This window comes from Citrus sinensis, chromosome 7 (genome assembly GCF_022201045.2).
Source record: "Citrus sinensis cultivar Valencia sweet orange chromosome 7, DVS_A1.0, whole genome shotgun sequence".
In the NCBI taxonomy this organism is placed as follows: domain Eukaryota; kingdom Viridiplantae; phylum Streptophyta; class Magnoliopsida; order Sapindales; family Rutaceae; genus Citrus; species Citrus sinensis.
Window position 1 is genome coordinate 27503227 of NC_068562.1, and position 12273 is coordinate 27515499.

General features: G+C 35.8%; 1 protein-coding gene and 1 pseudogene across 1 annotated transcript; both read right to left on the bottom strand.

The window, feature by feature from the left end:
- Positions 1 to 155: 155 nt before the first annotated feature.
- On the bottom strand, positions 156 to 2584 carry LOC102613354 (uncharacterized; annotated as a pseudogene).
- On the bottom strand, positions 2187 to 3898 carry LOC102613643 (uncharacterized). The gene has a single exon (XM_006493809.4). The coding sequence runs from the start codon at positions 3609 to 3611 to the stop codon at positions 2187 to 2189; it is 1425 nt and encodes a 474-aa protein (XP_006493872.1). The 5' UTR covers positions 3612 to 3898.
- Positions 3899 to 12273: the final 8375 nt, after the last annotated feature.

Sequence of the window (12273 nt, forward strand, 5' to 3'; positions counted from 1 at the left end):
ATGCAAATACTCTATTAAACTATATAAATAAATTTAATTTTTTTTTTGAATATAAAGTAAATGCAAACACTCTATTACTGCAAATTTGTATAAGAGGAGCATCACATGCATTATAATCAAATTAGTTAACTATGGTATGTTGAAATGCGGTCAAGTTTTTCAACCGAGTTTTAAAATTAAGAAGGAATTAGTATTACTAAACAAATGATGGGTAACTGAAGGGTTACAAAAAATAGGATTTGGTGACCCTCAAACAATCCGATTGCCGCCTTCTTCCACTGAAATTCCAGGGCTTGATTAATGCGCTTTGCTTCGGATTTCGATTCTTCAGAAGCGTAGGTAGATAAGATGTCCTGCATTTCCTTGGTTCAGTTTATCAGTTTTTGCCTTTAGTTCATCCATCTCTTCCGAATATTTTCTCATCTCCTTTTGACGCGAGTAAAAGGGGCTGCTTTGGATCACACTTTTTTTATATAGCGAAAACAAAGCAACGGCCGCAGTGCTCTTGAGATGATCCAAGGAGAAATCAACTCTAAACCCTGCTCTCTCGACAACTTTCAACTCAAACCACCACCAAAAAATGGTGTTATTTCCGATGTCCATCAGTGAAGTGTTGCTCATTTCCTGCAAAGCAGAACAGAAAGAGCGAAGGAACATTGTCTTTAGGTTTTGAGTCAAGGGGCAACTGACGGCGAAATCTCCGTATTTGTTAAGCAAGTTGCTGAGAACTTGGGCATGAGTCCGACTAATTATATAAGCTCCCACTTTGACAAGCTCATCATCATCCTCAAAATGATGAACTTCCATTATCACTTCCGCCATTTTTGTTATCCTTCCGTTCAACCACTCGTCGTCCATTTCTTGAAGCCTTCTTGTAATTGTTTCACGAACCAGCTGATCAGTTGCTATTAATTCATCAAACATATCCCTTGGACTGCCCTCCATCAGCTTCTGTTTCAATATAGTTAAGCATTTCTTATCCTCTTCAGTTAATGATTCCAACGTATCTTTGAGACTTAAGCCTTTTCTCTTTCTAGGAATCGCTCTACTAATAACTCTCGTATCGACATCTTTGTGCTTTCCTTCAAGATATTGCATTACCTATCAACCAAAAGGAAGAAATTAATCTGAATGTTAATGGCATCAACATGTACGCCTTACGGTTAAGCAATATGAATAAATTAACATGAGATTTCCAAAATATGATAGAGGCACATATATACCTCCCAGGAAACGCAGTCTAGATCAACTACAAAGTTACATTCTTCGCAATAATAAACACATTCTCCAGCTTGTCTTCTGGTTTCGCAAACATCACAACAATACTCATCATCCTCAATATCATCAAAAATGTCATCAAAGTTGTCCTTGAGGGTGACACGATGATGGTGAATATCATCACGTTGAATGGATTTTGGTAGTGGACAACACAAAAGATGGCAATTGAGATTGCATTTCACACAACGTACATACAAGGCACCTTGCTTTAGAGAGGTATCCCTATTGGGAGGGATAAGCTTACAGCCATGACAGTGATCTAGAGAGCCATATAACCGCTTGAACAAAGTAAGAGTGTGTTTGTGCAGCAACAATGATTCAGGTTTTATTGAAGGAATGAGTAGAGAGCAATCCAAATCTAGATTGAATTCGCAGTCTTCGCAGGAATAACGGAAGCCCTTGAAATGCTTACCACAAGCATTGCATTCATGATGTTCCCCGGAAAAATTGTCTAGAAGGAAGAGAAGATGTCGGTGGAAGGGATGTTGGTTTCCTCTTGGTAGCTCTGCACATGATTTGTGAAGATAATATTTGCACTGATGACACTAAAAGGTTGGGCCGGCCTTGATATTTTCCTCGCATGCAGAACAAAAAACATCATCAGTATTCCTCTCATTTTCGACGAGAAACAATAAATGTTCATGGCCGAAATGTTTCATCTTCACTGTTTCATCTAGTTGGAGCCCAGTGATTACGCAACGTACATGTGCGTAGTAATCACAATCAGTACAACAATAACTGGGATGCGCCTGGTTTCTTTCTCCCTTGCAGACCGTACAAGGAGGTTGATCAAAATTATCTTCGGCAGGTGTTTCAGTCCTTAGAGTGAGACGATGGCCGTGTTGCTTGACCATAACAGTTGGTGGTAGTGGGTGAGGACCACATTGTACGTGAAAATCGAGGTAACACTACGCACAACACATTAAGAATGCCCCCTCGGTTGTAAGACCGCATGCTTCACATTCTTCATGGTAGGACATATTCTCAACAAGAAAAAGAAGATGCTCATCATGACCTTCGTACGCTATGTTTGCCTTCATACTTATGCATCCTGGATGTAAGTTAACGGCACGCTTATCACATCTGTATCTGAAACCATGAACACTTAAGCAACACGCTATACACGAATATCCAGGCTCTTCAGGTAGCACGAGTTTCAAAGAATGCCGTGGATGAAACGAATGCCGAATTTCTTGTGGCAACGTACCACATGAATTATGAATGAAAAACTCACATCCAGCTGCACAACCATAACATCGACCGTTGATGTCTTTGTAGCAAATCTCGCAATTCAAATCTGCTACCTCCGAGATAATCAAAGTATGCCCATGACTAAAGTGTTCGATCCTTTGTTGGCCTTCACGGGATTTGCTATAGTCATTAGATTCCACTACAGTCGGTGGTAGTGGCTTAGGGTCACAATGTACATGAAAATCGAAGTCACACTCCACGCAACGCATAAAGGGAGCACCTTGAATATCAGAACCGCATGATTCACAGTTGCTCTTGTAGGACAAGTTCTCTACAAGAATAAGAGGAAGTGGATGGCCTTTGTATTTAATGTTTGGCTTCAGAGATGTACATTCTAAATGCAAGCCAAATGTACACCGGCGAGTTCCACATTGGTACCTCAAACTTTGAATTTCGAAGCCACATGCAGCACACCAACATGGAAAGGTCTTTTCGACCTCGAGTTTTACAGAATGGCGCGGGTGAAAGGGATGTCGGATTTCTTGCTTCAGTTCACGACATGAGTTGTGGATGTAAAATTCACATGGAGCACAGCCATAGCTTGGATCATCATTAATACTTTTAAAGCACATATTACACTTGATGAAGTCACCCGGCTTCAACAAGGTCAAGGGATGGTGATGTCTGAAATGTTCCACGTGCCCATGACCTTGGTGGTACTTGATGAGCTTTGAAGCGCATCCAACACCAATCTGGAAATCACAATATTCACAGTAGAACTTGAAACCCCTGTGTGTTTGCTTACAAAAATCACAATCTAGTGTATCTGAACCAGGACCACTAGATTCTTTTTCAAAGTGGAGTAAGCAATGTGGACGATAGGTGATGATTTGAATCTCTGCTGGTAGATCAACACATGATTGATGGAAGATATGAGACTGGGGCCGGCACAGCTCATAAATGTAGAAACTATCCTCGGCTGAAATTATTTTGTCGCAAGCAGAGCAAACGTTTTGATAAAGTCCACAGCTGAAGCAGCAGCAATAGTTACCAAACAAAGATAAACCGCAGCCACGGCAACGAAGTTGGCCATTATTCTCACTATGTGATAAAGGATGTTCGTGGACAATATCTCTGATCATGTTTTCTTTTACAACTATCCCACTCTGTTTCCATAGCTAATATTTCCCAGTTCACTGATCTTTGTTTTACAAACAAATCAAGCAAAGCAAAGCTTTATTTTTTCTGCTCGACATTGTGACAAGTATATTATAATTAATTATAACTGTTGGTCGGTCCCATGATTTAAAAAATGGACTAATTATGTAAGTCCATTACCTAATATCGTCTTAGGTATACATGGAGATAAAGAGAGAAAGAAACTTTTAATAAATATATTGAGAGATGGCTGTACATAATATAAAGAAAAATGAAAACTATGAATCTCTCGAAAGGATAAGATCACCTTGTGAACAAATGATAGGTTCCAAATTTTTTAAAAAAGAAAAAAAACAGTGCCTATCACTGTATAATTCGTCAACGATCATAAACGTCTTTTTTAATTACGGTGATTGAACTTCCTTGTTATTTAAATCTGAAACATTAAATGAATCAGATTGGTCCACAATGATAAAAATATAGAGAAAGAAGAAAAAAGGAAAGAAAATGAAGAAAAATGGGTGCCGACATTGACATTTTGATTTGGTGATTGCCGACCGTGGACAAAATGAAATGGAGGTGGTTGAGTTAGGTGGCTGTCAAACCTAACTTGTGGAATTTGTTAGCCAACAATTGGCTATATAAAGGGAGCCATGCAAATGAGTTTTGTATCCCATTTTGAGTGCATCCGAGAGCTTATAAAAGAGAGAAAAATAAGTTTATCTTTATAAGCTTTTGTTTTCAATATTTAATACTCTTGTGTAATTAGTGATTTGAGAGTTTGGGTGTATTGAGGTTTTGAGAAGTGAACTAAAATACTACAATACTTGTAACTCCTTTTTTACTAGTAAAATATTTCCTTCTGCTTTCGCCCGTGGATGTAGGTTAAAAGTCGAACCACGTAATTTTCTGGTGCCCTCTTTGTGCTTGTTCTTTATTTTTCTTCCAATTTCATTTTAGTTGCGGTCCTACTTCACCCACCAAATTCCTAACAGTGGTATCAGAGCTATTGGTTGTATTTTTTGGAGTCGGGCACTGTTCACGTATATGGTACTATTCACATATACGGTACTGTTCACGTATACGGTACTGTTCATGTGAAACGGTGGGAGCGATCTAAGAATTTTGCGGTGCAAAACAGGGAATAATAGTGTGAGTAAAACAACTGTGTGGTTTTGTACATGTCTAGGAAAGTTCTGTCACAAAGACGATAAGAGTTTAAGGAGTCTGAGTTTTAAGTGGGACCATTGTGACCCCTCCAGTCTTTCCTGGGAACTTTCCTGGTGTGCATTCTCACACATACTCACAACTATTCAAGGTGGTACACTAGCTTGTGTGCGGAATTTATCAACAAAATGGCGGCAAAGTATGAAATTGAGAAGTTTAACGGAAATAATTTTCGTTGTGGGAAATGAAGATGAAAGCTGTATTGAGGAAAAATAATTGCTTGGCAGCAATTTGAGAAAGGCCCATGGGGATAACTAATGACAAGTGGAATGAGATAGATGGCAACGCCATTTCTGATCTACACTTGGCACTTGTAGATGGAGTATTATCCAGTGTGGTAGAGAAAAATACAGCGAAGGAAATATGAGATACTCTTACAAAATTGTACGAGGCCAAGTCACTACACAACAAAATCTTCTTGAAGAGGAAACTCTATACTCTTCGAATGGCGGAATCTACAATGGTGACTGACCGCATCAACACCTTGAAGACTCTATTTTTACAACTCACAACGTTGGGTCATAATATAGACGAGAATAAACGTTCAGAGCTTCTACTTCAAAATCTACCAGATTCATATGATCAACTCATCATCAACTTGACGAACAACAATCCAGTGGATAGTCTAGTTTTCGACGATGTTGTAGCCTCTGTATTAAATGAGGAGAGCATGCGAAAAAATAAGGAAAACAGACAAGCAAGTTCGCAGCAAGCGGATGCGCTATCGGTGACGAGAGGGAGATCAACGGAACGTGGCCTCAGTGGGAGTCAAAATCATGGTAGATCAAAATTTAGAAGTAAGAAGAATGTTAAATGCTACAACTGTGGCAAGAAAGGGCACGTCAAGAAAGAGTGTTGGAGTAACCAGAAGAGAAAAGAGGGCAAAGAACTTGAGTTAGCAAATGCTCAAGGGTGTGTAGCAAGTACCTCGGATGATGGCAAAATTCTCTACAGCGAGGCAATAATTGTTTCAGAAGGCAGAAAACGACTATATGATATCTGGCTTATAGGCTCAGGAGCTACCTGGCACATGATCTCTCGGAGAGAATGGTTCCACACATATGAACCTATCTCAGGAGGATTTGTATATATGGGTAATGATCATGCCTTGGTAATCGCTGGTATTGATACTATCAAAACAAAAATATTTGATGGTACAATTTGCACAATTGGGGAGGTACGACATGTCAACGGCCTGAAGAAAAATCTATTGTCTTTGGGACAAATGGATAGTCATGGGTATAAAACTCATGTGGAGAATGAAATTATGAAGATCGTTAAAGGCACGCTTGTATTAATGAAGGCAGAAAAGATCGGCGCTAATTTATTCATGCTTAAAGGAGAAATACTACTGGAGGCTGATGCGTGTGTCGCATCAAATGAAAAAGAATCAACGATGATGTGACATCTCAAACTTGGCCACATGTCAGAATAAGGTTTGAAGATTCTCTCTGAGCAAAAATTGCTTCCGGGGCTCAAATCGGTAAGTTTACCATTTTGCGAGCATTGTGTTATAAGTAAGCAGTATAGATTAAAATTCAGTAGATTTATTGCTAGAAGTAAATGCATTCTAGACTTGATTCATTCTGATGTTTGGGAATCACCAGATATATCCATGGGATGTGCAAAGTACATGGTGACTTTCATTGATGATTATTCCAGAAGATGTTGGGTGTATCCAATTAAGAAAAAGTCAGATGTATTTCCAGTATTTAAAGAATACAAAGCGCGGGTGGAACTTGAATCTGATAAAAAGATCAAGTGCTTGAGAACAGATAATGGTTGAGAGTATACAGACGGTGAGTTTCTTGCTTTCTATAAGCAAGAAGGTATTCAGAGGCAGTTCACGGTGGCATACATTCCTCAACAAAATGGAGTGACAGAGCGGATGAATAGAACTCTTACAGAACAGATAAGAGCTATGTTGAGGACTGCTGGTCTACCCAATTCATTCTGGGCCGAAGCAGCCAAAACTGCCTGTTATTTAGTAAATCGGTCGCCATCTACATTTATTGGGTTGAAGACAGCGATGGAGATGTGGACTGGAAAGCCAGCTGATTACTCATACCTACATACATTTAGATGTCTTGTATACGTGATGTACAATGCCCAAGAAAGAACAAAGTTGGATCCAAAATCTAGAAGATGTATCTTCTTGGGGTATGCTGATGGAATAAAGGGTTATCGTCTGTGGGACTCCACTGCCCACTGGATCGTCATCAGCAGAGATGTTATCTTTATAGAAGATCAACTGCAAAAGAGAGATGAGGATGATAGCAGTGTAAAAGAAAAGTCAGAGACTCTACTGGTATATGTGAAAAATAATCCAGAAGATTCAGATTCTTCTGAAGCAACACTAGAGCACGAGGAACAAGAATCAGTCGAGTCCGAGGCTCCAGAAGTTCGTCGGTCAACTCGTGAGAAACGACCGCAACGTGGCACTCGGAGTATGTCACAGAGATCAATGTTGTATACTCTCTTCTAACAGAGGATGAAGAGCCTTCAACTTTCCATGAAGCTTTAAAAAGCTCAGATGTTACTTTGTAGATGACAGCAATGCAGGAAGAAATTGAAGCTCTACACAAGAACAAGACATGGGAACTTATACCACTACCACACGGAAGAAAAACCATTGGAAACAAATGCGTCTATAAGATCAAACGTTATGGCAATGATCAAGTGGAGCGGTATCGTGCAAAATTGGTGGTGAAATGATATGCTCAGAAAGAAGGTATTGATTTTAACGGGATATTTTCTCCTGTAGTTCGACTCACAACAGTTAGAGTAGTTTTGGCGATGTGTGCTTTATTTGACTTACATCTAGAGCAGTTAGATGTGAAAACTGCATTTCTTCATGGAGAACTTGAAGAAGAAATATCTATGCTCTAATCATAAGGTTTTACAGAAACAGGAAAGGAGAACTTGGTTTGCAGGTTAAACAAATCTCTATACGGTCTCAAACAGGCGCCGAGGTGTTGGTATAAGAGATTTGATTCCTTCATTATGAGCCTTGGATACAACAGACTCAGTTCAGACCATTGTGAATATTACAAGAGGTTTAAAGATAATGATTTCATCATTTTGTTGTTGTACGTGGATGACATGTTGGTAACAGGCCCCAACAAAGATCGAGTCCAAGAATTGAAGGCACAGTTGGCTAGGGAGTTTGAAATGAAGGACTTGGTACCAGCAAACAAGATTTTAGGGATGCAAATTCACCGAGACAGAAATAACAGGAAGATTTGGCTTTCACAGGAGAATTACTTAAAGAAAATCTTGCAGCGCTTCAACATGCAAGATTGTAAGTCAATTTCTATCCTATTTCCTGTTTATTTCAAATTATCCTCAAGTATGTGTCCTAGCAATGAAGCAGAGAGGAATGAGATGTCTCGAGTACCGTATGCATCAACAGTGGGAAGTTTGATGTTTGCCATGTTATGTACTAGACCGGACATTACACAAGCAGTGAGAGCAGTTAGTCGATACATGGCGAATCCTGGTGGCGAGCATTGGATAGTTGTAAAGAAGATTCTGAGGTACATCAGAGGAACCTCCGATGTTGCATTATGTTATGAAGGATCAGAGTTTACTGTCAGGGGCTATGTGGATTTAGATTTTGCAGGAGACCTTGATAAGAGGAAATCCACTACTGGCTATGTGTTTACACTTGCGAGAAGAGCTGTAAGCTGGGTTTCGAAACTGCAGACCCTTGTGGCTTTATCTATAACAGAAGCAGAATACATGGCAGCTACACAAGCTTGCAAGGAAGCTGTTTGGATACAAAGGTTATTGAAGGAGCTCGGGCACAAACAAGAGAAAATTTCTGTATTTTGTGACAGTCAGAGTGCCTTATACATTGCAAGGAATCCAGCCTTTCATTCCAGGACAAAACACATAGGAGTTCAGTATCACTTCGTTCGTAAAGTAGTGGAAGATGGAAGTGTGGATTTGCAGAAAATCCATACCAAAGAGAACCTAGCAGATGTTTTAACAAAGCCGATCAATACTGACATGTTTATCTGGAGTAGATCCTCTTATGGCCTAGCAGAAACGTAGGCAACATGACAATGACGAAACAGAAAGGATGATATGTAGATTGATTAGTTCCCAATCTAATCTCCAAGTGGGAGAATGTCAAGGATCCACCAAAAATGGCAAAGAAAATAAAAAAGAAGACAAAAGAGGAAGAAGAAAAAAGGAAAGAAAATGAAGAAAAATGGGTACCGACATTGACATTTTGATTTGGTGATTGCCGACCATGAACAAAATGAAATGGAGGTGGTTGAGTTAGGTGGCTGTCAAACCTAACTTGTGGAATTTGTTAGCCAACAATTGGCTATATAAACGGAGCCATGCAAATGAGTTTTGTATCTCATTTTGAGTGCATCCGAGAGTTTATAAAAGAGAAAAAAAAGTTTCTCTTTATAAGTTTTTGTTTTCAATATTTAATACTCTTGTGTGATTAGTGATTTGAGAGTTTGGGTGTATTAGAGTTTTGGGAAGTGAGTTAAAATACTACAATATTTGTAACTCCTTTTTTCCTAATAAAATATTTCATTCTGTCTTCGCCCGTGGACGTAGGTTAAAAGCTGAACCACGTAATTTTCTGCTGTCCTCTTTGTGCTTGTTCTTTATTTTTCTTCTAATTTCATTTTAACTACAGTCCTACTTTACCCACCAATTTCCTAACATGAAACACACCCACCAAATCAAAAGGGCGCATCAAACACACACACACTGAATTAGAATGTGTAATGCAAGCTAAATCTACTTCTACCGCTTGAAAGCCTCTCAATTGTAAGCTATAAATATAGTGCATGGCTTTGTAAATTATTCATTCGAAAAATCATAAATTCCAAGCTTGGAAGTTGGAAGCACGTGAAACCGACGTTTCTCTTTTATTATTTGACCGGTCCGATATCATTTGTATCCCTTTAAGTCTTTAGCTTCTTGTCATTTGTATTTTTTGCATCCATAATTTGGATAATTCCCTATTTGATCCACAACAATTAGATCGCTAGTAGTCTACTAAACATTAATTTCCTGCTGATACAAAGGACAATCTATATATCTATATAAAGTTAGGACTTGAGGAGGTGATGTGGCATCACCATTTTACTTCTTTGTATATTTTCTATTATCTAATAAATAGAGATTTTTTTTTTAGATTTGGCTTTTCATCTTCTCATAATTAATTTGATTGTATTTAACTCATTTAATAAATAGTAACTTTATTAATATATATCATTCCTCATCTTTTTATATTTTCTATTATCTAAAATATCTAAAATATTGGTGGATATTCTTTGTAATTTTTTTCTCTTTCTATTTAAATTCAACAATATGTAATCATTAATAATATTAATTATAAGTCTTTTGAAACATTTATTTATTTTATTATGCTAGCAATTAAATTTTAGTGGCATAAAATACATGAATTAATATATATATATATATATAAAGTTGGGATTACAAGAGGTGATGTGGCATCACCATTTCTCATCATTTCATATTCTCTATTATCTAATAAATTGGTTGAAATTAAAAAATAATTACATTACAAAATATTAAAATAGAAAATAATTATTATATTATAAATGATTACATGTCTTTTCCTCTTTCTATTTAAATCCAACAATATGTAACCATTAATAATAATTAATTATAAGTCTTGAAACATTCATTTATTTTATTATGCCAACAATTAAATTTTAGTGGCTTAAAATACATTAATTAATTAATATAGGAAGGAAGGTTCCTTCATCTTCCCTCAACAATGCCATTAGAGCCTAATTTTAATGTCATAATCTCATATTTAATTATTCAATCTTTTGTTTAGTACCTTTTGGCTTCTTCAAACTCCATAAACATTAAATATTTAAGATTTGTGGCATCATTATTTCTCATCTTTTTTTATTCTCTATTATCTAATATATTGGTTGAGATTAAAAAATAATTACATTACAAAATATTAAAAATCTATATCTATATATATATATATATATATATATATATATAAAGTTGAGACTAGAGGAGGTGATGTGACATCACTATTTCTCATCTTCTTGTATTCTTTATTATCTAATAAATTGGTTGATATTAAAAAAATAATTACATTATAAACTATTAAAAATAAAAATAATTATTAGATTATAAAAGATTACATGTCTCTTCCTCTTTCTATTTAAATTCAACAATATGTAACCATTAATAATAATTAATTATAAATCTTGAAACATTTATTTATTTTATTATGCCAACAATTAAATTTTAGTGGCTTAAATATATCAATTAATTAATATAGGAAGGAATGTTCCTTCATCTTCCCTCAATAATGCCATTAGGGTCTAATTTTAATGCCATAATCTCATATTTAATTATGCAACCTTTTGTTTAGTACCTTTTGACTTCTTAAAACTCTATAAATATTAAGTAGTTAAGATTTGTGGCATTATTATTTCTCATCTTTTTATATTCTCTATTATCTAATATATTGGTTGAGATTAAAAAATAATTACATTACAAAATATTAAAAATATAAAATAATTAATAGATTACAAAAGATTACATGTCTCTTCCTCTTTCTATTTAAATTCAACAATATATAACCATTAATAATAAATTAATTATAAGTTTTGAAACATTCATTTATTTTATTAAGCCAACAAATAAACTTTGGTGGTTTAAAATACATCAACTAATTAATATAGGAAGGAAGGTTCCTTCCTCTTCCCTCACCAATGCCCTATGGCCTAATTTTAATGTCATAATCCTATATTTAATTATGCAACCTCTTATTTAGTATCTTTTGGCTTCTTCAAGCTCTATAAATATTAAGCATTTAAGATTTGTTATGTTTGAGTTTTTTTAATTATTTAACCAACATTCTCTTTAGAAATGTTTTTGTGTTTTTATTTTTTGACTTATTTAAATTTTTAGTATTGTATGCTTCATGGAGTACTATTTTCTTCATGAGTTAAACAATGACAAAAATAGTTGGATAATAAGGGTTAGACTTTTAAGATGTGAGAGTCTGTTAATACTAAGAAAAATGGAGAGTTGATTAGTGTGAACATAATTTTTATTGATGAAAAGGTTGTGTACACTTAACTATACACATTAATATATATTTTTAATATTAACAAAAAATAATTAACTTTCATAAATAACATTAGTTTTATAAGACTGCTTCAACTTTAAAAAAAATAATTCATATTTTTTTATTAGTTTCATCAATTGCAAAGTAATAAAAAATAATACTATTTTTTTTTAAAGCCACACGAAGTGCGGTTCTATTTCCTAGTATAATTAATAATAATGGTGCCAGCCAACTGGTTTTTAGCCTTTTTTTTTTAAATCACAATACGGTTGATTATTTATGGGTAAGAGTAGTCTTATTATAGTTTATTTAATTTTCAA